Consider the following 14,526-nt stretch of genomic DNA (forward strand, 5'->3'; position numbering starts at 1 on the left):
GGCTTGGAGGACGCGCTATGCTATAGTCAGAAGCTAGCTGTCACAAGGCAAAAAATTGGCGAGACATTCAGACATACTGTTATGAACCCGCAGATCAAACTATCGCTTCTCCCACCAGAAAATAGGTTGGGCACCTACAATTTGGAACCGCAAGCACAGAAGGACGAGGAGCTTGAAGAGTACCGCACGCATTTCTGGGAAGCGCAACGTTGATCTCGGCTCGACACCAGTAATACTATAGTAAAGCCGGTGCCACACGGGGCACACTCGATCGCGATCGAGCCCTATTGCGATTAAATTACTTGATTATGATAGGCTCCTTTGCGCAAACGTTGCAACAACTGCGTAGATTCTTGTAACGACGAGTGCCTGTCCTGTTCAGTATCATCTTTGTCTTTGTTAATTTGCACACGTTTTACTTCGCTCAAAAAATACGTCTTATCGCATAAAGATTTTCGTGGTGTTTAAGCGCAGTTAACAGTTCACAGAAAGTACCAACAACTGCTCGTGTAAGGCGAATCACGAACTAAACCACGCTGAACCAAAATCAAATAGGGGTGTGCCCGCAGAAGCCACCTAGTGCGAAGGAGATGAATCACAGATTCGTACATTTTTAAAGCTTTCTTGTTATGATTCAGTTGTAATAAATTTGTTATTGTCACATATTCATAACTACTGAATATTAACATCACTCATCACCAGTGGCTTGGGTATACTCTTTCTAGATGAAATGTGGATCTTGCCGCGGTTTCAGCCGGGTTCAGCGGCCTCGGCAGTTTCAGTGGTTTCAGGCGGCAGAAGCCGGTGCAACAGGAGTTTCGAGCAAGGCGTAGTTGTAGTGCTGCTGAAAAGTTGTGGGCCGGTGACGCTCGATGTATTGCTATGCGCTTTTTGAAGTTATTTCTCTTGTATGGTTGTTGAGACGGTGTATGGTGTCGTTTGAAAACACGTGTGACATGCAGCAAGCCTGACAGTGTTTATATTTTGTTGTGATGGCTTTCATCGAACCTCCGAACTCGGAGAGGTAGGTGTTTCGTTTAGCAGTATATACTCTGCTGCGCGCTTGAAGTTTTACCTATTCGCTCTGATATTGGCTGTGTATAAATTTCCAAAATGGCTGGCTTGTAGTCACGATATAGCCTATCGTCCTATTTAATAGTCAATATAGGGCGATTTCGAAGCTTCATCATTGTCCGGTGCCAGGGTGCATTCCATGGCTTTTAAGTTGTGCTTTGGAAATTCTGTGATTCCTGTTTTTATTTTGTTAAATCTGCAAAGAGAGGCGTTAGCGATGTTTCAAAATAGATAGGCGTGTCGCTAGATTATATTGACAGTAGGATAACACCACTATTTCCGAAGGTTGCGAAACCGTATGAAACCTACTTGTTTCGTTGCATACTCGCGTGTATGCAGTTCTGTTCCTGTTCTAGGCTATATTACAGATTTATCCTAAGTTATTCAAATATATTTTAACCTCTAAATGCACTGCGCAAGCGTGCACATTCCTTGCAAAAAGCGTCATTGAAAATTCCCTGGAGTGAACGTTCGAATATAGCCATGCGAATGCGCACTTTATTGCAATAACGTGCTGTAGCAGAGCTTCTAAAGCACGTTTCGTGGTAGATTTTTATGAATTACTTCTAAGCAGTAAGGGTCAGATTGTTTACTAAATTTGTCTATAAAAGCATTAAAATATTCCACCTGAGAATGGAACTAACAGGCGCTGCAAATAGGTCAGAGAGAATCCTGACGACAAACGGTGCACACTAACAACTAGACAGCTTATTGATATCACGCCATGAACATACATTGGGTGAAATGCAAATACAACTGGAAAAAAACATGGTGTAACATTCTAAGTGAGGTCAGTGCTAGTCAGAAGCAATTGCTACCGGCCAAGACAGTAAATGTCCCCTTTGCAGTAGTTACCCATTTCTATGTAGTGCGAGCTTACATGATTTTCGCAACATTTGCATTGCAGGTGTACTTTATGTTTATTTTTTCCATTTTACTTTCTGTGGTTCAGCCACAAAAACAAAGCACATTGAAACACAGACTATTGCATAGGCAGGCTGTGCAGGTGCTTGTTCATATGCTTACCTGTTTTCTAACTTGGTAACATCAGCTTGACAACAGGAGTTCGTATATTGCTCCAACATTCTGTGTAGTTTCTTGCTTTGTTCTTTTCACATACCCGGCGTGGTGGCTTTGGCATTGCGCTGCTAAGCCAGAGGGCGCGGGACCGAATCCTGGCCATAGTGGCTACATTTCGATGAGGCATAATGCAAAACATTTCCCTTTACTGTGCATTGGGTGCACATTAGAGAAACCCAGGTGGTCAAAATTAATCCGGAGCTGCCCCACTACGTTGTGCCTCATAATCATATTGTGGACTTTGTATGTAAAACCACAGAATTTAATTTTTTCTTTTCACATATTATTGTATGTATATATACATATCTACACGCCACACATACGAGATGTTAGCTCTTTTGCTGTTTATTTGTTGTTTTTCCATGGTTAGGCAGTTCCACAAAAACTTGCAAGTAGCATTGGCCAGGTTATTCGAAAAGTCTGGTACATCTGTGGGAGCTGTTGGTCTTCCCTCCTGTAGCTTGAAATTAAACTTTGCTGTACTAAACTAGCCATTCTACATTTCTGAGCTGATGTTCGTCATCGATTTCTGATATCAGTCTCCACCATCACCCACTCGCACAAAAATCCTGTAGGCAGTGCACTGTCAAAGCTTGTACCACTGCACATTAGGAGAAGCCTGCAGGGATCATAGGGATTTTATTGCCTGCTTGTCTATGTTCTTTGCAAAAGTATGTTTGACAGTGATGAGTCCTAAGCCCACAGGCTGCTGGCAAACCTTTACAAAGCACATCATCTATTGTAATTTCGATGGTTGTTCTTTGTAATTTCCTTTTAGCATTTTGTGCTATATACAGAGACATTGCCCATCTTAATCTCTGACAAATATGACCTCTTCGGAGGTGGGCGATGAATCTAGGTACTATGGTACTTGATGTCAACAAGATCTGAAAGTAGTGTTTTTGAGAGCTGTCAGTGTACATGCTCACTTAACAAGCTTAGAATAGGCTTAGTTCCACTGGTTATGCATATGCATATATTTATGGTGTAGGTGTTTAAAAGATTGCTTGTGGCAGGTAGCATAATTATGTGTTCTCAGCTGGATTACTTGAAATGGCAGACATTATTTAAATTACAAATGGTAGTGTTAAAAACTTTAAACATTTCTAACGAATCGCGCACAGTTTGTTGTCCACGAACTGATGCCATCTAACAATGTCGCAGTAACATCTGGATTTCCCCGGGAGTCTGTGCTGGGGCTATTACTTTTCCTAATATATTGGTGACATCAAAGCTGATATAAACTACAATATTAAGTTGTTCACTGACGACACCATTATATATAAGGAAATCACGAACTATACTGATCACATTGCACTAAATATGTTCCTGAACACCTTAGCTCTCTGGTGCTCTGATTGGCAAGTGTCAGTTAAAAAAAAAAAAATCTATCTATGACAGTAATGAGAAAAACCGAACAGTCTAACTCCACATACAAGATTAACGACAGTCCACTGGCTAAACTTTTAAAAAAAGTTATGGAATTTTACGAGCCAAATCCACTTTTTGATTATGAGGCATGCCGTAGTGAGGGACTTCGGAATTTTGGACCACCTAGGGTTCTTTAACGTGCACCTAAATCTAAGTACACGGGTGTTTTCGCATTTCACTCCCATCGAAATGCGGGCACCGTGGCCGGGATTCGATCCTGGGACCTCGTGCTTCGTAGCCCGACACCATAGCCACTAAGCAACCATGGTGGGTCACTAGATAAAGTTCAAGAGCATAATCATTTAGGTGTTACATTAACTACTTATCTCAGATGGTGCAAACATATTTCTAATGCCACTCCAGCTGCATTACACAAATTGTTTTTCCTCAAAAGTAGCCTTGCTGTTTCAACCATGCCTACAAAGCTGCTAGCCTACACAACTTTTTATACGACCATTTCTTGAATATGCTAACTCAGTCTTATTTCCACATTCGAAGATTAACATAACAATATTGGAAGCAACACAAAGAAAGGCAATGAGGTTCATGCACAACAAATTTAAGTGCACATATTCACTCACTAACCTTCTGGTTCAATCCGGGCTGAAAACGATGCCACAACATGCACACTTGAAATTCTTGTTTCAACTACTAAACGATAACTTGAAGATGGATGCTTCAAAATACATGTCATTTTCTCAGACTTGACCAGCACATAATAAACACAAGTACACATTAACGGAGTACCTCTGTAATGTTGTGTTTAAATACTCTTTCTACCCACTAGTCGTAGCAGGATGGAAGACTAGACCCTGCCATAACGAGAATTGTATTGCTATCAGAATTCATTGCGCACATAGAAAATATTGATTAAGCTGTTGCAACATCTCTATGTGCGGTAGCACTCCTTTTTTGTGTGTATGTCGTCTACCACTATGTGAAACTATGCTACTTTTTACCTAAAACTTGTATTGCTTCCCACCCTGTGTTTTTATTCTTTTGCGTGGTAATTTACTTGTGCTAACTAATGCATTTATTATTTCCGTAAAGCCTCAGTATATGGTTAAAACACGTTGGCAGGCTAGTTGGTTAGAATCCATGGTAGAGTGTATAAGCGTGACTGAACGAGGACGTAAAAAGAAACAGATACACAGAGAGAGCGCTTTCTCGGTGTATCTGTTTTTTTCTACTTCCTCATTCAGTCATGCTTATACACACTATCTCAGTATATGGTTAAGCTTTCTTTTTATTCCTGCCTAGTTTCATTCTGTAGTACGATAGCTAGCTGGGCGAGTTAGTACATCTGCATTATTACTACATACAGCACCTACTAAAAACAAGTACAAAGAAGAGTGACGAAACAGGAGTGCTGTTAAAAATTGGGTGCTTCTAAAAAACATTTTTCCTTGTTGTGTAGTGCAAGCAACGCCTGGCTTACGCACCTGTCGCCACATTTATTAATTAGGTAGGCCTCTGAAATGAGGTGGGCCTTTCAATATTTATTTGTCCAGATTACGTGTGTGCGATCAAAAATGGGCTTGCAACTGCAAGCTGTGCAATGGGTGGCCAAATGTGATAGACCAGCATTCTTTAATCTGGAGGAATGTTCTTGCAACCTTTTGTTTGTACACCTGCCCGTTTGGCCAATGTAACAAGATACACATCACAGGGGAATCTCGTTCACAACATTGTTGTGGCATGCCATGCATTTTGGCCTATGTTTTAGCTTACATCATTCGTCAACTTTTGTTGTTCCTTTCACATTGTATAATTATGTTTGCCTTTCTTTCTTTATTGTTTGAATTATTTTTTTTTGTAAGCCTGTATTGCCTACCTGCCAACACTCTCAAACTAAAGCAGCAGTATTGAAAATGAATAAATAAATAAACTGTATAATTAATTACTTAAGGTACATGTTGCAGTTGTAAAATTGAAGCCATCCACTGCACGAAGCATATCGGTTTACTAAGAACCCTAAAGCTGTGACTAGAGATTCGGAAGATGTGCTGAAATGCATAGATGTTCTGGGTATTATTTTCACAAATAAAGGTTTCTGTAAGCACTGCAAAACAAGACTATATGCAAGGCTGATGTATTTTGTGGTACATTTTGAAAACAGTTACTGTGAAACTTGTGCTAGTCTCAGGATTTTTGTTAAATGAACATGCCTCAATCACTTACTACCTTCAAATACACAGTTACAATGTCCCCTATGGAAATAACTATAAAGGTAATTAACAAATCATTGTTCATTAACTAAATGTAAGTTATCTTTGTTGGGAAAGTAATATCCACCTCTTCAACTGATTCTACTGAAGTGACATGGTTGTGCTATCTGCGGCAAGCAATTCTTAAAAATTGTGTACAGTTGACAGTAATGAGTAAAACACCAAAGATTAGTCTTTTACTATATCAAGTTTATTTTTCCGTCACTTTGATTACTCTGTGAACAGCCGAGTGGGTTTGCATTCCTACATAGGTCAAATCAACAGTTGTATAGATGTGTGCATCATAAATACATGTTCTGACTGGAAAACATGCATTTATAATGCAGGAATTTATACAAACATGCCTATATAGCATAATGTGCAGCAGCTGCTGACCTTGTGCTGTACTTCTGAATCGAAAAATTGTTAGCTTGCGAGTGTTTGTCAAGACTATCGCACAATACATTCTCACTTCCTGCTTTCTGGAAGAAGGGAAATTCTATAGTCAGGGTCCCAATAATGCTCTGTAAAGAGAGGTGGCCTACATTAATGGTAATCACTGTAGACTACTGCATGTTTTAGTTGCTTTTGTCATGCTTCTGCACATTTTCTCTGTTCTTGAAGTTTTTTTCCAAATGTGTATTTTGTGCACCTGCAGTAAGCCATGCACTTGTGTGCCAGTACCCATGTCATTGTCTTCATTCAGTGTCATTTCTCGTGCTTCTTTTCAGCTGCAAAATTTATACGAGAGTGCATGACTAAAAGCTGGATCATTGTGTACGTTTATTGATGGCACCCACTGGTGTACTTAATGCTGCCCATCTTCTGACAGATTTTCTCTCCTACTCTTGGAGCCCGGGGAAATTTACTTCAAGGATTACAGTGTGTACCTTTATCCTGATAATGTGAAAGAGGCAGAAGCACAAAGAAGGTGAGGATTATACTGAGGGGATCATTTTTGCCTGCTTATCAGCATTTTCGTCTTGCCCAAAATTTTTATTGCAGGAGGCAAAAGGGACGGCTCAAAGTGTGCTCAAAGTCCATTCTTTTTGTACCTGAAGACATAAGCCATCCAATACTTAAGGTACGGGGGCATTTTTTTCTGCACTAAGCCAGTTTCACTGGCTTGGTAAATTGCTACTTATTGCTAGCATTAACAGTGCAAGCATGAGATATTTCTCTTGTAGACCTGACAAAAGCATTGTATTTCTTGTGTTGATTCTTTTGAACTGCATGCCCAGCTGCAGTTGTAACTGAGTGCAGTAATCAACACTAGGTTCACTTTTTCTTTCTTTTTTTGTTACAGATAACATAATTAAACTACACAAAGATGCTCTAAATAGGTCTGCTCCTTAATTTTGCTCCATGCACTTGTTAAGTAAGAACCAGATCGACCTCCATATATGTGGTTGAAAAAGTGCACATGATTACTATCCATAAGCAAGTGCAAGTTTAAGGCATAACTCGTGATGTAGCTTAATAGCAAGTAATTAAGCTAGATTTTTTCAAAGTCGTACAATAAATTTGCTGTGCACAAAGGGAGTTGTTTTCCATTATGTAGCTACTGACAACAACGCATATGCATGTGTAGGAGCTACTGCCTTCACGGCATGACATGCGGGCTGCTGCATTGCTGTGTGGAACAGATGGTATGCGTAAAGCTTCAGCAGGGCACAGGAGCCATGAGAAGCATTGAATTTACTCATTGCCTTGACTTCCGGGCTTTCTTTTCACTTCCTTTTTATTAACATAATTGCACTCATCATCATCAATACATAGATCAAGGTGTTGGGCTGCTGAGCACGAGGCGCGGTATCGAATCCTGGCCACAGCAGCCGCATTTCGATGGGGGGAAATGCGAAAACACCCGTGTACTTAGATTTAGATGCACATTAAAGAACCCCAGGTGGTCGAAATTTCCGGAGTCCTCCACTACGGCGTGTCTCATAATCAGAGAGTGGTTTTGGCACGTAAAACCCCATAATTTAATTTAACATAGATCAAGGTGATACATATTCAGGTGGAGGCCCAAAGTAAAAAACTATGGGAAAGCTTCCTATCAGAATTGGATAAGGCGAATTTTCATTAAGCACAGGCATGAACTGAGCTTACAAAATAGTACAAGTGGTTAAAAAGCACATAGGAAAACACATACTATAACACCTATTTGCAGCACTTATTTAAACTAAGCCTGTCTACTTTGTTAACGGCACAGAGCAGTGACGTGCACCGAGCTCTTAAGGAAATTAGTGTTACCTGCCATGTTTGCTTAGTGGCTTTTGCATTGCGCAGCTAAGCATGAGGTCACGGGTTCAAATCCTGGCCACGGTGGCTGCATTTCTATGGGGGTGAAATGTAAAAGCGCCTGTGTACCATGCATTGAGTGCACTATAAAAAAGCCTAGGTGGCAAAAATGAATCTGTAGTCCCGTACTATGTCATGCCTTATAATTAGATTGTGGTTCTGGCACTTAAAACCCTAGAAGTAAAAAAAAAAAGAACTCTGTGCCCTTCCACTCTGTGAAGAAGGATGACCAGTGAAGCTGTGTATGTGGGCCCCTTAATAGCGAACTGCACCTCCGCCACGGGTCGGCCCGGCATTGCACTATCTTCGGGATTGGCCCACGTATCGGGTGTGCTCAACGCCTGCTTCACTTCTGCCGCGGGGTTGACCGGGTATTGTACTATCTTTGGGATCGGCCCATGTATGGGGAGTGCTTAATGACTGCTTCACCTCTGCTGCGGGTCAGGCCGGTATTGCACTATCTTTGGGATCGGCCCAATTATGAGGGGTGCTTAACACCAGCTTCACCTCCGCCACGGGTTGGGCCGGTATTGCACTATCTTCAGGATCGGCCCACGTATGGGGTTTTTGCACACCATAACGACATGAAAATTTCCTTGGATGGTAGAGGTATACAGCTTGGCTGTAAAAATTGTGTTCTGACATGGTCCCTCCACCTGTGAACATTTTGCAGGTATGAGTATGCAAATTCTGTTCACACAATGTAGATACTATTATACTGTTACAGAAGAATGATGAAGTGCAACAAATGTTACGTTTAGTTCAGTTCATAAGTGATTACAAGAACTAGAAGTAAAGAAAGATGACACTGTTGCCCAGTGCGAATGCTGGAATGAGTAACTTGCCTTCAATAATGCCATCCCAGTCACCATTGACTGCTTTTAAATAGCTCTGTCCCTCTAAGCAGGAAGTCCAGAGTTGTTAATAATGCTGTTTAGTGTAGATAAGTAAGACCGGAAGATTTTGTGAAAGTGAAAAGGGACTTCCAAAAAGTGTTCGGTCTGCAAAAGGGTAAGGCACTGATTGCATCTATGCTGTTGTCTGTATATAGAGAGGTAGACGCAGCAGCACCTGAATCAAGCATGGGAGGTGACACAAAATATAACAGAAAAAAATAGTTCAAAGAAAGAAGCCAGCTCTGTTTTCCATTCACTATTGTCGATTTCTCCTTTCTTCAGCATATATGATGACCTTACTTTGTGTTTGAATTTAAGCATGGATAAATTTCCAAGCAAATAAACTTGCTGTTGTTTTCAGTTTCCACTAAATGAATTCAGTATTGTGAAGAGATGGACAGGCCCTCTGCTCTCCAAGTAAGTTGTACTTAAGTATTTTCCAAAGGTTTACTATCTTTCATCTGTACCTAATGCTAAGAGTGGGCCACTGATATGCCTTATACATTTTTTTTGTTAACAGGCTGTACAGCAAGAATAGCGTCATGAATCTTCAAAATGACCAAGTGGTGGAAATGCTGGAAGGAAACTTTATTAAACCTTATGTGTTCAAAAGGGTATGGTAATTTTTTTTGTATAGTGAATTGCTAGTGTGCTTGCAATGAGCTTTTGGCTGTAACAAAACGTGGTTAAAAGCTGTGGCTGAATGACTGCAAGCAGCACTACTCACCCACTGTCAACATGGTTAGCCACTTGTCTCGCTTTTATGTTTTAGGTGAGACAGACTTCGTTATTGACTGAAAGCAGTTAGTTTTCATTTCATCTAACTTGGTTATGACTACTGAGGCTGGATTTTTTTCTTTCCGTTTAAGCACGCAAAATGTTTTGCCATGAAAGGTGGTTATTCGGCGTACATATACCATAATAAATTTAAGCACAGTGTGAGTAACATAATTAATTCAACTGCATAATTTGGAGCAACTCTCTTCTGCTGCATTGATGAGAATGCATATCTAATTGGTTGATTAGATGCAAAAGCACATGTTTCGTCTGTGCAATACGTGCTGTGTAAATTGAATTTGTCAAGAAGAATTTAAAATGCTATGTCTAATCAATGAAACAAGTGTGCATTTCCTCCGGTAGAGAATGAACCATTGCTCGAAATCGGCTATTGGAATTTCAAATAGGCATTTTTACTTGATACTTTGATACTGTACACTTTCTGATTACATACATTTTGCATAATACAGTTTTATGATGATATGTAAAAAAAAAAAAAACAATTTTTACCACAAGGAATTTGAAACGAGAATGGCTGTACTTTTAGAAATTATTTTCTCATATTGAATATTTATTAAACAGCATCACTGTTCTAGAATTTGAAAGTAATTACTTAATTTATGCTAGTGACCTAGTTTCATCTTACGTATTTAGTATACAGTTGTAATATAAAGATATGTTATAGAATATTGTTTTAAATGTGCATTTTTATTTGGCACAGAGATGGTAAAGATGGCTCAATATTTTTGTGCAAGGGTTGTTTGTATTCTACAAAATTAAGTGAAGTCCGTGGTTAAAAAGTAAACAGAAGAGGCATCACACGGTGATGCTCTGATTGAAGAAGATTTTCACAGGTTTCACAAGTTTATAGCTTGTGCAGTGAGCTGTGGTATATAGAAAGATCAGAGCTCTGTAGAATGATTGCTAATAGTTGTGTACTTGCTTTTATTGAAACTGATAAAAACTCTTAATTTATCAGTACATTCATTTGGCTTGCGTTAAAAACTTTGATCATGTGAGCATTATGTTTACATTTACACAACTGGCATTGTCAAATTTGTGAGGCATAAGGTATATGTACGACATATGTAAAATATCCCTTCTGTGTTACATGTGTGTTACAACTGTTTTATGCTGTTGTTTCTCTTCACAAATACAAAATATTGAAGTGATCCTGAAATTCCCTGTGAACATAACAAGTGCACTCGCTCCATTATTACACAGATAACGCCACCATGAACATGTGTAGTACATACTACTCTCAGTGTAGCTGGGAGCATAGGCATGGCTCACTGCAAAAATTTTAACCACAATAACGTCTGTCAGGATGCATTCTCTCTTACAAGCATTCTAAAGACACATTACTAGAAACGGGCATCACAGATGTTTACACCAGGATTTGAATTCACTGCATGTTGCTCGCCAGGCTGACATGCTTTTAGGCTATGGTGCAGCAGTGTAATAATGCATACAGTGAACACTAATCTCTTGTACCGCAAAAGATTTGGTCGCAGTGATCAATATTTTTGAGCAGGCTCTGTTTATGTACTAGTAATAGCTATGGAAGTTGACTGCAGCATTAAGTGCTAGTACAATGACATGACTTATTTTTCTGGGTGGGGGAGAGGTAACATTGAATGAAAATTTTGTGCTTGCCTTCACTTTGTTATTGGTAAAATTTTGCAGCAAAATCGCAGTTTTCAGTCTGCATTTTCTGTAACATACCTGGCATCTTTACTTGCCTGATTTGTTTGCAGACAAACTTGAAGCACTGTTATGTCCCTTGCTGTAGAAGTCGGCTGCTGCAGAGATGACCAGTTTCAGTGCCTCTTGGCAACTAAGTATTGAGAAGCCGCAGAAAAAATGATGCAAAGTGTTTTATTGAAGGATGTGCACCAAAAAAAAAATCGGATCTTGTTGTGTAAATTGAACAAGATGTGATGTGATAATTGCAAAATGTACTTTTAAAGCTATTGGAACCAACCATTGTGGCATAGTGTCTAGGGCGTTGCGCTGCTAAGCACAAGGCCGCGGGATCAAATCCAGCCATGGAGACCACACTTTGATGAGAACAAAATACAAAAGTACCTGTGTGCTGTGCATGAGGTGTACCTGAAAGAACCCCAGGTGGTCAAAGTTAATCCGGAGTCCCCCACTATGGTGTCCCTCATCGTGGTGTCCCTCGTCTTGGTGTGTAAAACTTCAGAATTTAATTTTTAAAGCTCTTGGAGTAAAATTTGGAGGACGTTTAAGCTTTGCCTTTAAGAATGGAATGTGATAGCATTCAAAGATCCCTGACTGCTTCTCATGCTTCCCGGCAACTGCAGCTTATGTAACCGTAATGTTTACCGAGAAACATTGGCAGCGAGTGCTATGCACAAAGGCGAGATTTCTGGTAGAAACCCAGCCTCTTGTGTGGGCCAATCCTAGAGGTATTGCACATCGCCACAAAAATTGGATCAATTTCAGGTTTCTGTTATTGTTTTGCACTTTTAATACTTCAGTCTGAGGAGATTTAACATAAAAGGCATACTGTCGGGTGTTTTGTTTCATGGCATTTTTTTGTGGGCTGTCATTCTCAAAGTTCCAAAGAATAACTTTGTCAAGAATGTAAGACGAGGTATAATAAATGGTGCAGCAATATAACCCACATATACTGCATGTCATATAGGAAGGCATGGCATATACATAAAGCTAAATCGATATGGGAATTTTCACTCATGGGTATGCCGGCGCCGGACGCCCACATCAAATTTTCAGTGACACGGGGCCCTTAATGCTATCACATTAAAAATAGAGGCCACTGTATTATTTGAGTTAACGGCTAGTTGTTGACTACAAGAAGCATGCATGTTATCATATAACAGGTGTGTCCCTTAAGGGGCCCCCTCACCAGGTCTGGCCATTTTGAGCTCACAAGCACTGTGCATACAATGCACGCTAACGATCGTGTCTGCTAAATATTACATTGCTACACCCTGCGGAAAGAGCTGAAATTTCAAACCAAATGCCGTTTGCCCTTCTCCTCACAGACACCACGCTTCAAGCCATAGGGATGATGTATATCTGCTAGTGCGCCTATGTACATGTGTCTTTGCTGTGACATCGCTCTTAGTGATTCGTGACTTCGAGAATTATTCAAGGCAACATCTGTGATTTGTGTAATTTGTTGCATCGATAGAGGAATTAAGGTTTAGAGAAATAATAAAACACACAAACCGAATGTCTACGTGTATTTGTTTTACTTCGCACCAAAGCAAGAGAGATATACTTCAGTTTCATCTGCTTGTTCCCACGTCATGCAGTCGCTTGCGCAAACACCGAAACTATGTCATTTTCTACCGTGTCTCAGCGCAGGATCATGCTCTTTGATCCGCTTGTGTCTGCCTCAGTATTCGTATAGCACAGACTTATACCACTAGTCAGGTGTCCTCGTGCACAGCGCACAAAATCGTGCGCTGCGCGAAATGAGACAAACACTACAGCTTGTGCGTAACACCTTCAGTGGAAGTGCGCCACGCCACAAAAAAGAGAGGGGAAAAAATGAAGATAGGGCTCATGACGTATGTGTCGCGCGATCCTCTGGGTCCGGTATGGGAGAACGCAGGGAAGGAATTTCGCTTGCGGAGGCTAGACGGGACAAGTGGAGAGAGTGTCTCTTGGCAGTGGTGCTCGCCTCCTGTAATCATAGGTTCGCGGCACTGAAATATTTCTATCTCGACTGTGGATGAACTAATTTGGAAAATTCTTGGGGCTGAACGCTCCTTAGAGGGCGCGTAACAACTTCCAGCGTATAATCAAAATTTGCTATGGGGCCTGGTGAAGGGCCTTTTAACTCTTTAATGGGAAGCAAATTTCTCCATATCACTCTCATAGTCTTTAGCTTTCTTATCTATCAGAATCAGTTTTCATTTTCCTCAAGGAAAAATGGATCCCAGACAAAAAGCTGCTCATTGAGCAGCTTGACAAAGCCTGGGGTCCTACAGGCAGCGGCAACAGCGGCAATCGGCAGTGTATGTCGTACACCCGTACAAAAAAAAAAAAAAAAGCAACACGAGAAAAAAAGAAAAAAAAAGAAAGAAACTGTTCGCACCAAGCTGTGAAGAACGAGAAAAAAAAATATTTACGTGTACATACACCAATAAAAAATTATATTATACACTGACATGTTATATTCACATGTACACGTGCAAACACACGTAGAAGTGGTGCGCATACGCCCATATATATACATATACATGTGCACCTACATATACATATATTATAGTTATTTGTACAGTGCTCTTCTTCCCACACTGTTCCTTCCTCCCATTGCTTTTACTCACTTTCTTTTTGCCATTAAATCATTAAAACTGCACACAGTATGTATAAAGGGTGCACTAAGTCTTGAAATTTGAACTCTTTCAGGAAAAGGTGTCCTTCTTGTTCTCACTGATATATGGAAGCATTGATGAATGCCTCATGCACATTTCCCAGGTATGGCTTCAAGTGTTACACATTTGCTTATGAAACCTCGGGGACCCTATTTGTTGGAGGTCTCACATGGGCAGGTGGTCTAACATTCAGGTAAAAATAATCTTGTAGAAAAAATATGTAAGAAAGAGCATGAGTGAGGCTGTAACATTTCAGAGCAAGGTAAGAGCTGGAACATGACGGAAATTAGTGAAGATGTAATGAAGGATAAAATATAAAAAAGTACAACAAAAAAAGTACATATTAATGAAGTCGGTATGAGAGTAGCATTCACTTGATCTCTC

At 40.3% G+C, this 14,526-nt stretch overlaps 1 protein-coding gene across 2 annotated transcripts in view; it reads left to right on the top strand.

Annotated features, from left to right (window-relative positions):
• Window positions 1-757: 757 nt before the first annotated feature.
• LOC135900045 (protein FAN-like) overlaps window positions 758-14,526 on the top strand; it is a 119,845-nt gene continuing 106,076 nt past the window's right edge. Inside the window, exons 1-6 of one of the 2 annotated variants that reach the window (XR_010563775.1) lie at window positions 758-1,024; window positions 6,625-6,723; window positions 6,798-6,876; window positions 9,354-9,409; window positions 9,513-9,606; window positions 14,177-14,245. Coding sequence is in view for 1 of the 2 variants with exons in the window: in XM_065429466.1 (XP_065285538.1) it covers window positions 993-1,024; window positions 6,625-6,723; window positions 6,798-6,876; window positions 9,354-9,409; window positions 9,513-9,606; window positions 14,177-14,245 (429 nt within the window). In the remaining variant the exon portion in view is untranslated. The remainder of the gene's footprint in view (window positions 1,025-6,624; window positions 6,724-6,797; window positions 6,877-9,353; window positions 9,410-9,512; window positions 9,607-14,176; window positions 14,246-14,526) is intronic. The other variant, XM_065429466.1, reaches the window with a different exon arrangement.

The sequence above is a fragment of the Dermacentor albipictus genome, chromosome 1 (assembly GCF_038994185.2).
Source record: "Dermacentor albipictus isolate Rhodes 1998 colony chromosome 1, USDA_Dalb.pri_finalv2, whole genome shotgun sequence".
Taxonomy (NCBI): Eukaryota; Metazoa; Arthropoda; class Arachnida; order Ixodida; family Ixodidae; genus Dermacentor; species Dermacentor albipictus.